The sequence below is a fragment of the Colossoma macropomum genome, unplaced genomic scaffold, assembly GCF_904425465.1.
Source record: "Colossoma macropomum unplaced genomic scaffold, Colossoma_macropomum, whole genome shotgun sequence".
Lineage (NCBI taxonomy): Eukaryota > Metazoa > Chordata > Actinopteri > Characiformes > Serrasalmidae > Colossoma > Colossoma macropomum.
In genome coordinates, this window is record NW_023494785.1 from 22,161,706 (window position 1) to 22,180,137 (window position 18,432).

At 39.3% G+C, this 18,432-nt stretch overlaps 1 protein-coding gene across 1 annotated transcript; it reads right to left on the reverse strand.

The window, feature by feature from the left end:
* Positions 1 to 3: 3 nt before the first annotated feature.
* Positions 4 to 16,433, reverse strand: gnl2 (guanine nucleotide binding protein-like 2 (nucleolar)). The gene is made up of 16 exons (XM_036587397.1): positions 16,241 to 16,433; positions 14,204 to 14,288; positions 13,977 to 14,071; positions 12,551 to 12,690; positions 9,649 to 9,833; positions 9,438 to 9,504; positions 9,145 to 9,303; positions 7,801 to 7,914; positions 6,303 to 6,431; positions 4,296 to 4,400; positions 4,037 to 4,195; positions 2,655 to 2,762; positions 1,862 to 2,364; positions 1,462 to 1,547; positions 658 to 737; positions 4 to 473 (listed from the first exon to the last, which is right to left on the reverse strand). The coding sequence occupies exons 1-16, from the start codon at positions 16,302 to 16,304 to the stop codon at positions 339 to 341; spliced, it is 2,214 nt and encodes a 737-aa protein (XP_036443290.1). The 5' UTR covers positions 16,305 to 16,433; the 3' UTR covers positions 4 to 338.
* Between the last annotated feature and the right edge of the window lie 1,999 nt (positions 16,434 to 18,432).

Below are 18,432 nucleotides of genomic sequence, written 5' to 3' on the forward strand. Positions count from 1 at the left end.
AAGTCCACTGCTGTCCACTTTATTGATATTTTCTCACACACTGAGTTTCAGTGCTGCTGAACAACGAAATTTTCTGTCAACAGTATTCAGGTAATCACTGGTAAAACCTCCTTGGGCTTTTACACATAAGGATGGTGTAGCAGCTCATTATCATCATTGTTATGTTGATGGATGGTGCAAGAAATGTATATCTGTGAAGTAATGATTCAAATCAGAGATGAATCAAACCCTCACAGTAAATGCTCTTCATCGCTATACCTCCCCTCCCACCCCAATGTCCCAAACTAGACAGGTCCATAGAAATATGTGTGCTCAGGCATACGTCAGAGCAAATGGTCTTATCGCTTGGCTCTTCTGCCTGTACTGCCTTCCTTGGGCATTTTCCGGTTCTTATTTTTGTTCTTCACGTTGTGTGTGTCGTAATAACGGACTCCGACCTTCTTCACCTTCTGGGTACGCTCCATTCTCCTTTTCTGTGGAGGAAAAAAGTACAAGATGGAGAGATAGAAGATTAATGTGAGTGATGTGCACTGAGGAAGACCAGAAGCATTCTCTCTACCCTTAGAAGACCATCAAGAGCACAGATCCATCTAAGGTATCTGGATAGATGGATGAGATGTCTGACATCAGTAGGGGATCTGGGAGAACAACACGTACCTCTTTAGACGTGAGTTTGGTTGGCCGCGCTGACTCCTCATCCTCCTGAGCTTTTCTCTTTCTGCCGACATGCGTCACAGCTGAAGAACAAAGAGAAAATGATAAGTGTGACTGTTCGCTCCTTTGAAATATTAAACCTTTGTCTTATCATCAAGTGCCTGCACTGCTCCAGAAAAGGATCTGTAGGAAAGTGTGGTCCCTTCTCCTGATCTGTTTTCCTGTCAGAGGTGGCCACATGCAAGCTAGTTGTACTAATCTATTTTAATCCCGTTTCCAAACTAAAGTGGGAAAATAGTATTACCTACCATTAAACATATTGTCACTGTTGGGACAAAACCTTTTAACTCCTTACCTTTAATTTCTTGTAAAATAATATTGTGCCATTAACTTCTATTCAAAATTAAGAACATATTTTCCTTCACCTGTAAAACTGCTATTTTGAAGATTCAAGGTTTTGTCCTGACAGTGACAATTTACTCCATTAGACAACATTGAAAATACTGCATAAACATTGTGAAATATAAAAAAATGCTTTAAAGGCAGGCTGAATGAGTCTAAAAACATGCTTTTATTTGTCAAATGTGAACATATACCATTAAACTTCATATATACATTCCTGGACAGACAGGATCGTGCAAGGTGTAATGATTTAACTGCTCAGACTCACATGATTCACCAGTTAATTGGCAAGTTTCTTTGGCGTGTCTAAGCAGGGAAACTGCCAAACTATGCTGGACTCCAGTCTTCAGTTCCCCACCCTGAAAGTATTTGAAGTATTGCCTATTATAATTGAAATCAGTTTACCTTTCGGTTGTGGTTTCTTTATGCCCTTCTGTGCTGTTTTTGTTTCGCTTGAAACAAACACCTTCTCAGAAAGGCCCTTGGGAATTCTGTAGAACACAAAAACAGAAACCTTATTACTTACAGGACACTCAACTAATTATCAAGGTTTTAGAGGTGCTGCCAGGTCTGTTTCAGCCTCATGATCTGTAGGTCAGAAGAAAAAAAAACAAGGCAATGACGCAGAACATACTGGAAAAAAAGACATAAATCAGCAGATGAGGCCAGTGCTCCTGCCAGTCCGGAGGTGGAGGCCTGAGTTCACCTTACTGAACCCAAGTCTGGTTTCACTGCCTTGTTAGAACAAAGGAAAGTACACATGAAAAAAACAGCGCAAGAGAGAAAAATGAAGGGGCACACAGACCGGATGGCAGAAAAGCGTTTGGACTTGGCACGGTCCAGGAAATGCTTCAATTTGGCTATCTTCTCGTCCAACTCTTTGTTCACCTCCCGTGCACTTTTGCCCTCTGCTTTGGCAGAAGGGCCATCTGCAGACAATTCCTTTCCATCTTCGGCTTCTCCACTCTCCTCTTCTTGCTTTCCAGTCTCCTCCACATTCTCATCCTCCTCCTCCTCACTCCCATCTTCTTTTTCATCCTCCTCCGATTCTGAAGAGTCAAGGAGGTCAGGCATATCCACTGGCACAAGGTCCTCCTCACTGAACTCCGGGGCTACATTAATTTTGCCGAAGTTCTGTCTGACGCTGGCCAGGATCATTTGCACCTGTTCATGTTTCTGTCTCTGCAGCAGTGAGACATCCTGCTCAGTGGCCTCTGCTGTCTCTGTGCTCTGCTGCTCAGGTCTGTCTTCACAACCGTCCTGCTCTGCTTCCACTCCAGATGCCTCCACTGGCAGCAGTGCCTTAGCCTGAGAGGAAGGATAAACAACAGATACTTACAGATGTGTATGCCATTTTGCACCATCTGATCCAAATCCTATGTACAACAGGCCAGAACAAGATTATCATATCAAATGAGCTGTTATATTTAAACATTAAACATGCCCTGTATTGGTTTTAACATTTCACACCTGAGCGATTGCATTGCTTGGTACAGATCTACATCTTGGAAAGTGCTTTCTGAGCCTTGTCAAGTTTGTGTTCTTAAATTAAACCAGAAAGTGTTGAAACAAAAGCTTTAATCATTCCTCTATTTTACCTCTTCATCTATCTCAAATCCAGGCGGCTTGACGAAAAAGGGGATGCGTCCCCTCTGCCAGTCATTTAGCACCATTTTGGAGACAGTGGACAAGTCAGGTTCTCCTCCCTGCATAGCAAAATACAGTAGCAAGATTAGTGTTATTAATCTAAACAAAATACCCCTTACCTCCCAGTTTTTCTTTATGTACCATCATAGTGCGTGACAATTGAGATAGGTCAGGATCTGCACGGGAGGTGAACAAAGAGTTGGACGAGAAGATAGCCAAATTGAATTAGAGGGATGTGACAAATTTTACAGGAGAGCAAATTATTATTGTTGTTATTATTATTATTATTATTATTATTATTATTATTAATAATAATCTTAAACATTGAAACTGCATGCACATTTGGATTTTGGCATGAGATCTCATCAAGAGCTTTAACTGGATCTAGTTTTTGCCCAAAATGTCACTTATGACCCTCTAGTTCCAAGCCTTCAACAACTAAAAATGCTTTTGATGCTAGTAACATTGCTTGCTTACATTTAATAACATGCTTAAACAGACTTCCCACTGTCAAACGCATTAAAGGAATTTGATCTTTGACCAAATTTTTCCTTTGTTTTAGAGTGTTAAAGGCTGAATTATGAGTAGGAGGTTGATCCTAAATCAGGAGCAGCTGCTAATGCACTGCTAACATGCATCAGCTCAAAGGGACAAAAAGGGACCAAGAACTCAACATTTTCCAGGTCTGTAACAACGGTGCTGCTCATCACCAACCACCTTGGGACATTTAAAGTAAAATATTTCAGAATTTCTCAAGTAATTCGAATGTTATTTTTTGAATATTATCATAACTGATTATAACCAATACTTAAACTGAAAGATTAATCATTAGGTTAATCTTTTAGAGTGATTAAGTCTGCAGTGGCTGTATTTTATGAAGGATAAGAGATGTAACTGTGCACTGTGTGCTCTGATTAAACCCAAGAGAAAAGTTTCACTAGCATCACTGCTGTGCAACAAGGTTCATTCTTTCCAAATGCAGATGCCTGCCACCCTTGACCAATACTGGCCAAAAACCCGCGGGAGCTACAAAATCGCACAGGAATTATTATTTTCATTTACCTTTTACTCCATTTTTATAAACACTTATCATGCCTTTCTCATTTAAATGGAAAACTTTCAGATAGTTAAAAGCAGGTTTTCATTAACAATCAGGAGTAAAAGCCCACATATTGCTGCTCAAACTGATTCCAGCCCTGTTCTGAGTTCTACTTCTGGCACGTTTAAGCATATCTTAAACTGGGGTTGTTTACTGAGAGCGCAGAGTAAACAAACACTGAGCTGGAACTGCACTTCAACATGCTGTGCGATGCTTCACAATCAGAAGCCAGACCTTGAGTAGTTTCCCCGTCCGGAAGGCCAGCTTTTCCAGAAAGTCCTCGGCAGAGCTCCAGGATGGGACACGATATGTTTTCTGGATGTACTCGGCCTTCGCTCTCTCCAAAACAGCTCCAATGTGATCCTCTGGGTTGCGGATCTTCTCAACCTGGACCTAGAAGACAGGTGTGACAAATATAACACAATATGATCCGTTGAAATGATACAGAGCGGTACACCTGTAGAAGCCATGTTGAGACCGACAAACATCTTACCACTCCCTTTAACACAATGTCAGTCTCACTGTCCTCAGAGGGGTAGACAACGCCAGGGCAGTCAATAAGGAAAATACGCCTCATCAGTGTGATGTACTGCCAAACCTAGCAAGGATGACATAAATAAATATACATAAATATATACATAGGGAACTGTGCTAAAGTCTTTTTAACCATTTTTTGCTTCCTGGACAATATATGTGTTCTTGCTTGTTAAAACACTACATATTACTAGAATGCAAATAAACATCAGTAAGTAAAAAGTAACAAGAATGCCAGTTGTTAAAGTTTTAACCACAATTTAACAAAACAGATTTCTCCTTGAGGTCCCCAAATACTGTGTAGATTTTTTAAATTCCATCACCAACACACCTGATTTTACTGCAAGAAGTATTAATTGAGCCAAGTCAGGTATAGAATTCTGGGGTTCCTCAAGGAGAGGTTTGGAGACAGTTAAGCAAATACATTGAAATATATAAATTCACTACTCATGTAAAAGGCTGCTGGACAACAGCTATCTGGGCATCTTAAGTAGTATAAGTTAAATTTCCTGTTAAAAGGTGTTTCCACTTTATTTTATTTCAGGGCACTTGCTAGAACAGTGGGAGTCATACCATACGGATGTACTAATGGTGTTGAGTGTATAGTGACTGATTTATTTGTTGGCTGTAGGACTACACTCTTACTGAACTGTCAATGGCAGTTTTTCCACACACCATGCTCTGAACTACAAATGTTAGTAGTAACAACATGACTGCTATAACACTGTGACTGATAAATGTTTCTTCAAAATTTTGGGAAGAAAAGGTGGTCTCCTGAAGTCAAGGAAACAACGAAACTCTGTGATTTGGACAAACTGGGGGGGGGTATTGACATCCTCTTTCAGTGTGAAGATTTGCTTTGCTTTGCAGTAGCAGAGGATGTACTCATGCAAACTGTAGATATGCTGGCAGTACACAAGCTTTCGGACTAGGATCCAAGACATGGTTGAGGTACCATCACATGCACTCATTCATGTATCTTCAGAACAGCGAACCTAGCCGCTTCCTTCACCAACAACTGGACCCTTTGGGGACGAGTTGCTCAAACATGCAGGAGAGGAAGAAACAGGGTCTTTTTAACCGCACTGTCAAAAACTGAAATCAGCTTTTTGGTCACTTCTGAGCAAAAGGGTCCTCATGTTTAAGATTCTATACAATATTCTTTGAGTTTTCAAACCTCTCAAAAAACATGTTATACCCAAGTGCATACTGAACTCATGTGTCCCTCTTACAGGGGGGGGGGTTTATGGGCACAGCGTAAGGCTGCTACTAGATAACTTTTTAAAATTAATTATTTTTTTATCGTCAAGCTGTTCAGTTTGCATGTGAAGGTACCGCAAGTACCTCTTAGTTCCGCATGAGAAGGTACCGCAAGTATGTCTTGTGTCCGAACGTGCATGTGCTTCTGCTGCAAGCATGCATTCAGTCTGTACCGCGAGCATATCTTCAGTTTACATGATCACATCCTCGTTCCATAATTGCATGTTCTGCAAGCATATCTTCATGCCACAAGAGGACATCAATAAAGGGAGGGACAACACCCCATTCTAAGTATGATGAACACAGCTCTGTGAAAGCTGTCTGACTTGGTCATTAATCTCTCTCTTTAAATGTTCTGTAAACCATTATGCAGTTCCATGTTTGTACAGTGAGAGGAAAGGTCTGACAAGCTGGAATGGGGTAAACAGGCCATTTTCACACACAGGAATAAATACATGCTTGTTGCAGCCAAAACTGGACTGCTGGAAACCTAATACATCTAAAATGTTAACACATGTCACACACTGATGCTATGTCTCACTTGCATGTAATCTTTTGATCACTAGTGTGCTCTGCAATAAACAAAGTCTAAGTTGTTTAACGTTACGTATAAGAAAAATGTTTAGTCGCTCAACGTCTATGATTCGGCTAATGATGATTAATCATGCAAGTAAGCACCCCCCCTCCTCTTTTTATTAACTCCTACCTTGGTCTCACCAGCGAGGGGCGCCACATTGCAGACCTTTTTGGAGCGCAGGGTGTTGATGATGGAGCTCTTTCCTACATTGGGGTAACCAATGAAACCCACGCTGATCTGCTTCTTGTCTGTGTGGAGCTGGAGAGGAACAAGAAGATGAACTGAACTGCACTGCTTGATCACGACTACAGAGATGTTTCAGACCACATGGTGATGACAGAGGTCAGCATGGCAGCGTAAAGAAGCCACTGACAGTAGTGTTAGTGTTAACCCTAAACCTAACTCTGAAAGAAGTTGGGTATTAAATCTGTGAGATATACAATTATGGACTAATTTTTTTAAGTTTTATTTGACTAAATGAAGAACAAACAGAAGGAGTAACTAATTAAAAAAAAATGGAAAGGTACCTATAAAATGCTCAGATCACAAGCTAGCTTGTGCACTGATGTTCGCTCAGGCTCAAATAAAGAGGATTAAAAATATGCCCTGACTCTGACTGGAGAGAAAAACATCCAACACAGTACAGACCAACCAAACCTAACGGACAAAACACAAATTCGCAAGAATTTCTCAATCAACATGACCAACATTGCTATTTGTTTGAAAGTCAATAGTAGGTTCATGCAGGACCCTATAGCTAACAGTAAAACACAGATTCCAGTAATAAAGCTGTAAGCCAATTGAATACTGTGAGAACTGTGTCTAACATGTAGGTCAATTAAGTTTCCCCAAATAGTCTAGTAGGGCATTTAAGAATGGTGCCCACAATTCAAACTGATATAATGTGTCAGAAATAGCAAGAAACTCTTAACTGAATATCAAATACAAAAATCAACTGCATAACATACTGCTTTGTGAATACAGTCTAAAACTATTTGCTTTTTGATCTTAGCCAGAACAGATAAAAATAAAAATACCAAGATTGAAATACCTCAACTACCTACCTAAAAGATCAACCAAAATAGTTACATTTGAATACTTTCCCCTCTCTATTCATGTCTGAAGCATTTATAATAGGGGAAAACCACAGGGAAAAAATCTGCGCAATTGGATACACACCTTACGCAAGCCTCTTTAAAGTCATTAGATGTCTGGATTTATACCCTCACTTGGTAACCATGAAATTTGTGTGCTGTTGTTTTCCTGAGCCTAAGACTACCTCTGTTGTATAACTTTGAACTGAATTTATATTTTCAAACCCCCTCTGCTTTGTGTGCTTCCAAGCCTTTGTTTACGGCTAATGTCCCAAAAATAGCCCTGAAGCAGATGTGAAGACAGAAGTGGAGCCCAGTAGCTATGAAGGTGATGGGGAAGGGGGCCAAGTTGCTCTCCAAACTTCTGCTCTGCTGCCTTTATAGACCAGATAACTGATAACAGCAATCAGTCTGATGTAACTGCAGCATGCTTGTCTTTGTTGTGCCTCTCACTCACTGGTGTTTGCTTCAGTGGAACAAGAACAAATACATGAAACAACCTGCAAATAGTTGGAAGAGGGGTGAACTCTCACCTTTCCAAACTGACGGAGGAGCTGAATAAGAGAGCCCTTGCCGAAGGAGTTGGTGAGGCTGGCATGAAAGGCAAGCGTAGGGTACTCCTGAGACAGCACTGCAACCCAGCGTTTCTAATGAGTGAGAGAACACACACAACCAAAAAAACATACATCAATCTAATATTGAATCAGCCTAAATTAGAATGTTCTCCTGTAAATGTAGTGCTGGTGTCGAATGATGTCCATACTGTCTCTCCAAGTTATCAATTTGTTGGTTCTGAAATAAATGAACACTGATTCCAGTTTATACCACCAAAAGGAACAGAACAAAAGCCATGAGATGGCTGCAGCCATAATTCAAGCCTTGGTGTCAAATATAATTAGCAAAATTGTGTTTTCCTTTCTGACACAAGAGTATTTCCCATAGCCTTACTAGGAGCACAAATGGCTTATTCATTCAATTGGAAGGGTCCTCAAATGCTTACTGGCTATAATGCAAATGACTATCACTTATGAACAAACAGCTGTTTTAAGCTTTTACCATCCTGTTTAACGATTTAATGTGAATTTTGCCAGTTTTTACAGACTATAATGTTGAAGTACACTACATGTTTATTCAAGAGTGTATGAAAAAGTACCTGCTCATCCAACATTTCTTCAGAAATCAAGTGCATTGTTGCAGTAACATCCTCTACTCTTTTGCTTTGCACTAGATTGGAACACTTCTGTGAGGATTTGATTGCAAAGGAGGTGCAAGCTGTATGTGCGCAACTGAACACCTGCGTCAGCAATTGGTGCAAAATAAAGTAGCTGAATTCATTAGTAAGGAGAAGTGTTGAGATAAGGTAACTGTTACCGTCCAAGTATTTACTAAATATTAAATAATCTCCATAGGAAAGCATTGCCAATAGTATATGACATCCTAGAGCAGCCACAGATAAGCCCAAGGTCTATATGCCCAATGCCAAGAGTATAAAGCCCCAGTACTGGGCTGTGGAGCAGTGGAACTGCATTCTTTGGAGTGATGGCACTCCACTGAACACCTTTAGGAGGAGCCGGAGTGGTATCTGTGATCCAGAACTATTTGCCCAAGAATTAGTACCTGACCTCCCTAATGCACTTGTGGTTGAATGCAATCCAATCCTCACAGCAACACTTTAACATCTGTTGTAATGCCTTACAAGATGAGGGGAGGCTGTAACAGTAGCAAGGGGCAAACTCCCTATTAATACTGTTGATTTCAGAAGAAACTATGGATGTGTAGATGCCTACAAACAGTGTAGATATTCTTTACATGCTTTACAAAAGAAGACAATTTAAAGCGTCTTAATAAAACATGCATGGGTTGACTTTGAAGCTCACCGTCACCCAAGTAGGAATAAGGTCACATTTGTTGAGCACAAAGATGAGGTGCTTCCAGGGCTTTTCTTTCTTCATGTAGGTCTCAATGTTCTGTGACCGGGTGCCCATGGGGTCTCGAGCGTCCAGCACCTGGATGATAACATCTGAAGAATCGATTACCTGCAAAGAGAAGCCACTAGTGAGACTGGAGGAAGTGAGCCCATAATGCCTTTAATCACTCATTGTTGATTTATATTTATAAATTACATGAACCCAGAGGCCATCTAATTCCTCTGTAAAAGTCAAAGAACTACCTTATACAGCTCGCCCCAGATCCTCTTCGACTGTCCTTTCTTGAAGATCTCCTCACGAGCCTCTTCCCTAAAGCAACATGTTTAAACCATAGGTTTTAGTTAGGTCACAGAAGACACTGAATTACGCCTTTCTCTGCTATGTTAGGACTGAGACTTCATGCATCTTTGCCATCTTTGGAGCTACAAGTGACACTGAATGGGGCCTTCTCACCTGACTCCACTATCTTCAGTCACCAGGTCACGGTCTTTCTCTGCACTGTAGCCCTGAGCTGAAGCCTCAGCATTCTCAGCTAGCTCCTTCAGTTCCCCCACACTCAGGTTAGGCCTCTTCCTCTGAGCCTTAGGCCCAAACGTGGTCTCAAATGTCTCTGTATCCAGAATGTGCACCTTGGAGTTCTGAAAGGCATGAAGAGAATATAAATCGAACAGGATCTTTATTGTAAGGTCATTGCAACCTCGCCCTCCACTGGAACAATATAAAGGTAGTTTCACAGAAAGGATGGAGTATGAGAAACTGATGAGAAACGTGTTTTTTTTTCCCTTTCAGTGTTCTATTTCTCCTCATCTTCATCCATCATGACCCCAGGCCTTTTCCAAAAGCTGCGCCTGACGTCTGAGCTCTATTAAGAGTTTCGAGTTGAACCATTCTCATACTCTTCAAGGCCAGGATGGCTCAGCCGCAAACCAGAGGAGGCACGGCAGGGCAGCATACCCACCAGTATAATTTATGGCTGGCTGCATTATGTTAAAGAGTACCCTTGTTTGCAATGCAAACCAAATATTTCCTTAGTGCATGAATAAACTGTCGGCAAAATTTAAAATGTATATGTACCAGGACATCTCTGCTCCACACCCTCAGTGTACAAAACATTACAGGTACATGTCTCTCGCAGTCAGACATGATCTCGTAACACAGCTATAAGAAAGGTTGAGCTAGATGTAAGTGGGAACCTAGACTTTTTAGCATGGAAACAAACTGAATGTGAAAGCAGGGGCGATGCTGTGCTCTTCCACACTGTTCAGTGGATATACAAGCTTGTCGTTACTCTCATGACTGTAACATCAGCATGGCTGAAAGTCCTCCAAAAAAAATCCAATTAAGCACGTAGATTTGTGTTGCGTGTGCGGATAACACATTACATGCTGTAAAAATTCACTTTACCTTCTGCAAAGGAAAAATGTTTTTGTTAGCTAATGATATCAAGCTAGCTTGTTTTGCTTGTGTTGTCGATTGTACTCCAGGCATTAAAAGAGCACAGACTAGAGGAACTTGGGTGCAAGTTTTACAGCAGTGTACCCTTGTTAATGGCAGATTTTGCTGCAATTCAACACCAAGTTTTTAAAAAGTGGTCCCCAGAGATGTCTACTTGTTACAAGATCATGTCTGGCCCCACGAGACTACCTGCCTAACAGATAAACCTTATGGCCTGCCATACAGCATATGACGTTTGCCTACTTTGGAACCACGGTTGTGGTCAGAGGACAAAGTGTTGTACTTTGTATACAGGCCATGTCAATCAGTTTCTTCTAAAAGTACTTCTTCTGAAGGTCCAAATGTTTTCAAGGACACGATGAACTGCCTTTGCATTTTAAAAAAGATACTGCTGGGCCAGAAGGATTAATGCTCAGCCATGAAATAGAAGGTAACATTTCAAAGAACAGAAAAATCCACCAACACCACACATGAATTACAAGAAAAACTATTTCGCTTAGCTGTAAATTAGGGTCTAAAGATGTGTCAAACCAAAGTAGGACACATATTGACCCCAAAAACAGAAAGGAAGTCATACTGGTGTTGTAACACACAGAATGGACAAGCAATTTACAACTCTTGTCAGAACGTATAACTTTTAAAGATAAAGTTTAATTTCTCAATAAAAGCAAATGTACCAATAAACACAAATTACGTGAAATAACCTGATTTGTGGCAATCTACTACATCATACACATCTTCAAGGGAGTAGAAAGAAAAACATGTTCGGAGAATGCCCACCTGACACTCATGCACGCACACACTCGCATGCTTCTGACAGTGGGCCAGCACTGGGCTAGCACACACTGGATCCGAGCAGCTCAGGGCAGTTGGTCAGAGCTTAGAAAGACTCACCACAAATCAACACAAACATTAAAACAACAGGGCATAACGTCAGATTTTTGTTCACCAGAACCCTCAGGCATACCAAATAAAAGAGAGTGTCAAGGGGGGAAAAAGGAGAACGAAAGGGAAGCGGACATTCATCTCACACTGCTTGAAAGGTCTTACTAACACATGGAACCGATTAAGGGGGGAGAAAAATCCCACTGAAAGTCAACAACATTTGCTGAAGGAACACGAGGAACCAAGTAAAACGTTAAGTGTTATTTCAAGCATGTTTTACTCTCTCTGTTCTTCAGTGTTGGCAGAGACAGGATTCAGAAATGCCAGAAAGAAAGGTTTCCTCTAGGTCCTCCTTGAGGGAGGGGAAATGGGTGCAAATCCTTCACAAGGGTCTCACCTTAAAATACATTGATCATAACACATTCCACAATTACGACCAAGTGCCATATAAATAACTGCGATTAACAATTTAATTTTCTTTTATTTTGTTCACTGTATGCTTCCTAGCTGTTAATACATAGTAGCCCCCAACTGACAACAGACACAACTCAAGCTGCCCTCCAAGTGTGTCATAGCACCAGTCAAAACTTAAAACACTTGTTGTTTCTGTAAGACATTACATGTCTCAATCGATGCGTTCTGCACTCTTATTTGATGTATTTGCCTTAACCCAACTGATGGAAATGCACTCAATTCACATTCTGCTTGTTGTGTTCTAAACATACGAATGTGAAAGTTAAAAACTGTGGGAAATAATTGCAATCAGCTTATCAGTTGTAACAGGAATGCACCAGTGCTGACTTATTCGGCACCTAACATACTGCCCACGAAATACTGCCTCATTAGCATCAACAGTAAGCCTATCTCAGAATGCGTTTGGTTACAAAAATAAAACTAACATGATATACTGCCATTTCAATGGTATGTGTGCAAATAACAGCATAAATTTCAAGTTTTTTAAAAAATGTACTGGTAGAAGACGCCAAAGGAAGAGTTTTGGTATTTGTGCTCTTACATGTGCTTTTATTCTGTCATGCAGGAGGGACATGGGGAGCTTGCTCTGGCGCATCACCACTCGGTATGGATCCTTCTTCACCGCACCCATCTCTTCCTGAAACTTCTGGAGGGATGACTGCTTGATGACCCGAGTATTAGCTGCATAAGTATCAGTGGAGACAGAAACAAGTTACAAGAGTACCGAACAAGTTTGCCAACTGTCTTTGGGCCTGATGCCCACAACCCACTTGTTTGCAAATGGGTGCATACTGCACATTAATTTAACCGAAACCACAAAACCGTGGTGTCCCAACCAATTTATCCGGAAGGGTCATTCATAAAAACAGTACACTACAGGAAAAAAAATGAAGAAACAAGCTATAAGGCATGATTTAAACAGAAAATACTAACATTAATTTTAAATGTTTACATTTGACAAGTTGATATTGATACTGATGTCAAAAGTCACCCAAATATATGTAGGAAGCTTTGTTAGATTGATCTCATCATTATCAGAGCCAAAGCCCTGCACAATTACAATTACTCACTTACCCAACACACCTGATCCAGCTCATGAAGGGCTCATAATCAGCTGATAAGCTGGATTAGGTCTATTGAGACAACAAATGCTTAAAACTGTGCAGTGCTAGGGGTCACCAAAAGCAGGACCAAGAAGCACTGGTCTAATACATCTAGCATCTTACATGGACATTTGGGTGGTTTCTAACTTTTGACTCCCCCTATATAATGTAATAGTCTCAACAGTCATTTTAGTGATAACATTAACAGCTTTGAAATATAATTTAAAGTACAAAAGTCAAATACCACGGTCACATCTTAAATCTCACAATATGCTTTCAATTTAAACTAATAACATTTATACACATGCTATTTATTTAAAGTAATGAACAAGAACTAATGGTAGACAAATTGTATACAGCTTTCTCTGACAGCAGATCATCACAAAGAACCTTTTTTTTTAAAAAGCTTCTATACAATGAAGCAAATTAAGTAAATACTGCACTGGAAAGGTGAAAGGTTCTAACACTGGAGAAAAAACAAACAACTCCTCATGTTGAATGCATGCGATAAAATACAATGAGTTTCATTTCACGTTCCCCAGGTCGAACCATTTACCATGGCCACTGAGCATGTAAACTGTGCTACTGACACAGCCCTTTCATTGGTGCCAAGGGAAAAAAAAATTATATACACAAGAAAATTTGTGAATGTTGCAAGCTCTCCTAAAACCTGACAGCACCGTCAATCTCAGAGTACTGGAAATGGCACAACTGCTTAATTAACTGTGTTATGGAGGCTACAGTAATAAGGCTCACCTTTGACCTGCAGAGGCAGTACCACTTAAGGCAACTGTACCTCACTGTACGTTACTGATAGCATAGTTCACTTCTTCTTTGGACTTAAGTAACATTTTATAAACTTACCAAACCATTTGATGTTGGGTTCAACTCTGGCTACAGTCCCAGGGGCCACAGTGGACTGGTACTGTAAAGGCTTGATGACTTTACCCCGACTGTTACTGAAGAAACATGTGGAAGTATGTCTACTATTTATATTCACTGTTCAATGTAGAACAATACAGTGCATAATAACATTTTGAATTATTATTGACCATTTTATTATCAATGAACGTTAAACACCACATGATTACCATCTCTGTTTTTGCCGGTACATATTCAGACGCTTGATAGTGCCACGGTCCCTCATGTTGTTCCCTCCAGTTCCCTTTACTCGATCTAGGAAAAATGAATAAGTAACTCAGATGCAGTTAAAGTGGGTAAAACTAAAGAAAATAATTACAGAGAAAGTAGGAATGACATACTTTTTCTTGCACAAGTCTATACTGAACCAGAAGGCTTACACAAGACAGTTACAACAACTGACTAGCCAAAAATGAAAATAACAAGGTATTTCACATCTTGGTCCCATTCTACTTGTGTCATACACCGTATAACGGATGCTAAATCCAGGCCACTGTATCAAGTGTGACAGTGCTGAAGTAGTTGTCTGATATGGAGGACCAGATTTGCCAAATTGAAAAATAAATAAAAAATAAATGGCTCAGTAAATTAATCAATAAATAAAAAAAACTAAATAAAGTATATATTGCTTATTGTGATTGTAATTATATACACATATTTCCTTTTTCTGCAGTTATATATTTCTCAATTCATTTATTTGTGTATTATTTTGTTTTATTAATGCCATCTTTATATATTTTTTTCCATATCTATGTTTTTAACAACTGTTCACTTTATTCATTGATTCATGTATTCATTTTTTTCCATTAATTAATTAATTTCTTTTTTCATTAATTCATTTATTTCTTCGTTCATATGATAATGAGGGGGTGTGTTTTTCACGTTGAGGCTTAGCAATCAAGACCAGAAGGAGAAGAGCTGATTAAACTGTTCTTTCACTCCACAAAGGACTGCAATGCCACGAACAGACAACCCTGCCGACAAATAATTTTCGATGGCTTTCACAGGCCGAATGTGAGAAGGGCGTCCAAATGTCTGGGTGATCTGAATTTTACAGAAAAAGACGATGAACCACCTCCTCCTTCTGAACACTACTGGTCGACCTCTGTATCAGCAGAGGCAGCAAAATGGAACAAACTGTCCCCACAGCCTCCACACAAAAGAGTGAATAATCTGGACCTGCATTTTCAGACGAGACTCTCAGATCTCTGGCTGTCTGCTGCCAGTAAGAAGCCATTACGGTACTGTCTTGTCCTTAGTTACCGTTGAGAGAGCAAGACATGTACAATCGATCTACAGAATCTGACATCGATCAACCAATATTAAGACGCTGTGACATCATTGACTGACAGCCCCTTTATTAGCATGAGGACAAGGAAATACAGAAATAAATAGAAGAATAAATAAATATAGAAATTAATAGTTATGGAAATAAATTAATACATTAATAAAAAACAGAAAAAATGTTAATAAACATAAATAATTAAAAAAAGTAAGAAGGGGAAATTACTAAACAGACATAAATAAATGCAGACATATTAATTTATGTACGATTTTATTTATTAATACATTAACTGTTACGTATATTCATTTTTAGATTTGTCATTATTATTCTTTGCAATTCTACTTCATATATTAATTTACTAAATCATTTACTTTTAATTTTATTTATTTTTCACTTTGGCAAATCTGGTCCTCCACAGTCTGAAGTCTGTATCAGTTAATGTCTGTGCCTGAGCTGAAAGAAGGTAAACAAACCAGGAGAGTCACAGGCAAGTCTATCTGTCTGAACGCAGGCAGCGCATTTAGACAAGAAAACAATCTATTGAAGCAACAGTACGTCCTCGCATACAGGCTGGTATCAGACTCAGCTGAGGAAATCAGACAGCAGGCTAAACTGACTCAGAAGTGGATCATACAGAGCGGTTCGCCGGGCACTGGCTCCCTTATTTAGCTAGCTAGCTAAGCATGCTAAGCATAAAGTTCGCATGCGAACATTTAATAAATAAAACAAACACAAAAACGGCCTAGTCTCATATTACATCATGCAGATACACAGAAATGCTTCCACAATTTCACTTCATATTAACGTAATCCTGGTTTCTGTGCACCTGTCTTGACTTTAGCTTTAGTATCGTTATCTGTTTACATCCAGACTGAGAGAGAGAGAGGGAGAGAGAGAGAAAGAGAGGGCAGTGCAGTCTTACCGGGATTACTGCTGGAGTTGGACGGATTTATGGAACTTCTGCCCTTGAATTTTGGTTTCGTCATTCTGGTTTGCGACTGAAAACCCCTCTTGTTAAGTGAAATAAAGACTAAAGCCGAGACTTTCCTCTCACTGCTGAATTACACGTGTTACTGTAAAAGTCCACATGCAACCCGGCGGAAACACGTCATCAGTCGGGCGACTGCTGTTAGAAAAGGAACCTTTCTCCTGAGTCTGATGATGGGAAATACTACTTACACACGACAAACTTTGGTAAATCTAAGCCTCGCCTCAGTGTTTCTTAGTTGAATTTAATTTATTTATTGAGTCTCTGAAATGCCTTAGCAATAAAAAAACGCTGTCTAGTACTAGGTATAAGAAGGATTTAAGTTTGTTGGAGAAATGAAAGTCATAGTTTTTTGTTTTACTTTATTTCATCCTTTTCCTTGTGTTTAGTTAATGTTGTATATAGTAATATAATAATATATATTGCTAAAGCGATTGAAGGTGACCAGAATAAAAACAAAGTGCAAAATTAAAAACAGTATTTTGGAGTTATAGGTGTTTAATCAGTCACTCTGCTAATTGTATCTGCCAACAGCAAATATATATTTTTTTCTTCCAGACAGTTTTGGGGCAATATAATAAAACACTGATATACAGTTCCATGAAAAAGTATTTGCGCCCATTTCCTGATTTTCTCAGCTACTGCATTTTTGTCACAGTAAATGCTTTTACATCTTTACAATTAATTATATATTGTAATGTTAGACAAAGAGAACCTTATCAAACACAAAACACGTTTTTTATGATTATTTCATTTATTTAAGGAGCAAATATATCCAACATGTGGGACACCCATGTGAGAAAATAATTGCCCCTTTAAATCTAGAACTTATTGCATGACCTTTAGCAGCAACAACTGCAAACTACATTTCCTGTCATTTGACATCAGGCTTTCACATTGTTGTGGAGGTATTTGAGCCCTCTCTTCTTTGCAGAACTGCTTTAATCCAGATACACTGGTAGGTTTTTGAAAATCAATTGCTCGTTGAAGGCCTTGCTGCAGCATCTCTACTAAAAAAGATTCTCAGGATTGTGACAGGGCCACTCCAAAACAATCTTTTTTTTCTTTTCAGCTGTTTAGATATTGTCTTGCTGCATAACCTGATTATGTTTCAGATTCTGGTCATGGACAGTGGAGCAGAGACTCTACTTAAGAATTCTGTGGTACAGATCAGAATTCATGTTTCTTTCAATAATTTGCAAGTTGTCCAGGTCCCAAGGCAGCAAAACATCCCCACACCTTCCCACTCCCACCACTGTGTTTCAATGTTGGTGTGATATTCCTATTGTGAAATACAGAACTTTTTTTATATAAGGTATAAAGGGACCGGTGTTGTCAAAAAAGTTACACGTCCGACTGGTCTGTCAATAGCACATTATCCCAAAAAGCTTAGGGATTCGGTTTTGTTGTTGTTGTTGTTGTTGTTGTTTTTAGACAAGCATTGATGTTTCTTTTTGTTTGCAGTGTTTTCTGCCTTGCTGCCCTTCCATGAATGCCACTTTTGCCCAGTCCCTCTCTTACCGTGCAGTCACAAACACTGATCTTAGTTGAGGCTGAAAGACCTGCAGTTTCTTGGATGTTCTCCTGGAACCTTTGGTGACTTCCTGGATGATGTTGGATCATTCAGTAAATTAAATAGTAAATACAAAAATGTGTTTTATGTTTAAAAAGGTTCTCTTTTTCTAATATTACATTTTGTTTAAAGGTTCTAAAACCATTCACAATAATACATTTGCAGTAATAAAGAACATCAGGGTAGGGGCAAATACTTGTTCACAGCCCTGTATCAGTGGTGTTGAAGGCTCTTCTAGTGTGAACTAAGGATGAATGATGATAATGATAATTGCTTAAAAAGTCATTGGCATTGGATAAATGATTAAATTTGACCGATATTTGATGAAATTTTCATTGTACTCACGAAGAGGTTTAGATAACATTTACAGTTGTGTGAAAAAATTAGGACATCATATAATATAGTTCTTTATTAAGAAACATAGACATATCAATATTTGATCTTCTTTCAAACAATATCTATGGATAAAGTTGATGTAATTGCATCACCTTTGTAAAGACACTGAAAATTTGTCTATCATTTATTTAACAAAAAAATGAAAAAAAGATTAAAA

Bases quoted from the DNA above. Each gene is read 5' to 3' on its own strand.
- gnl2 (XM_036587397.1), bottom strand. From the start codon at position 16,304: ATGACGAAACCAAAATTCAAGGGCAGAAGTTCCATAAATCCGTCCAAC. The intron at 12,691-13,976 runs GTAAGTTTATAA...ATACTTATGCAG, and splicing joins ACCCAACATCAAATGGTTTG to CTAATACTCGGGTCATCAAG. The intron at 474-657 runs GTACGTGTTGTT...TTTCCTCCACAG, and splicing joins CCAAACTCACGTCTAAAGAG to AAAAGGAGAATGGAGCGTAC.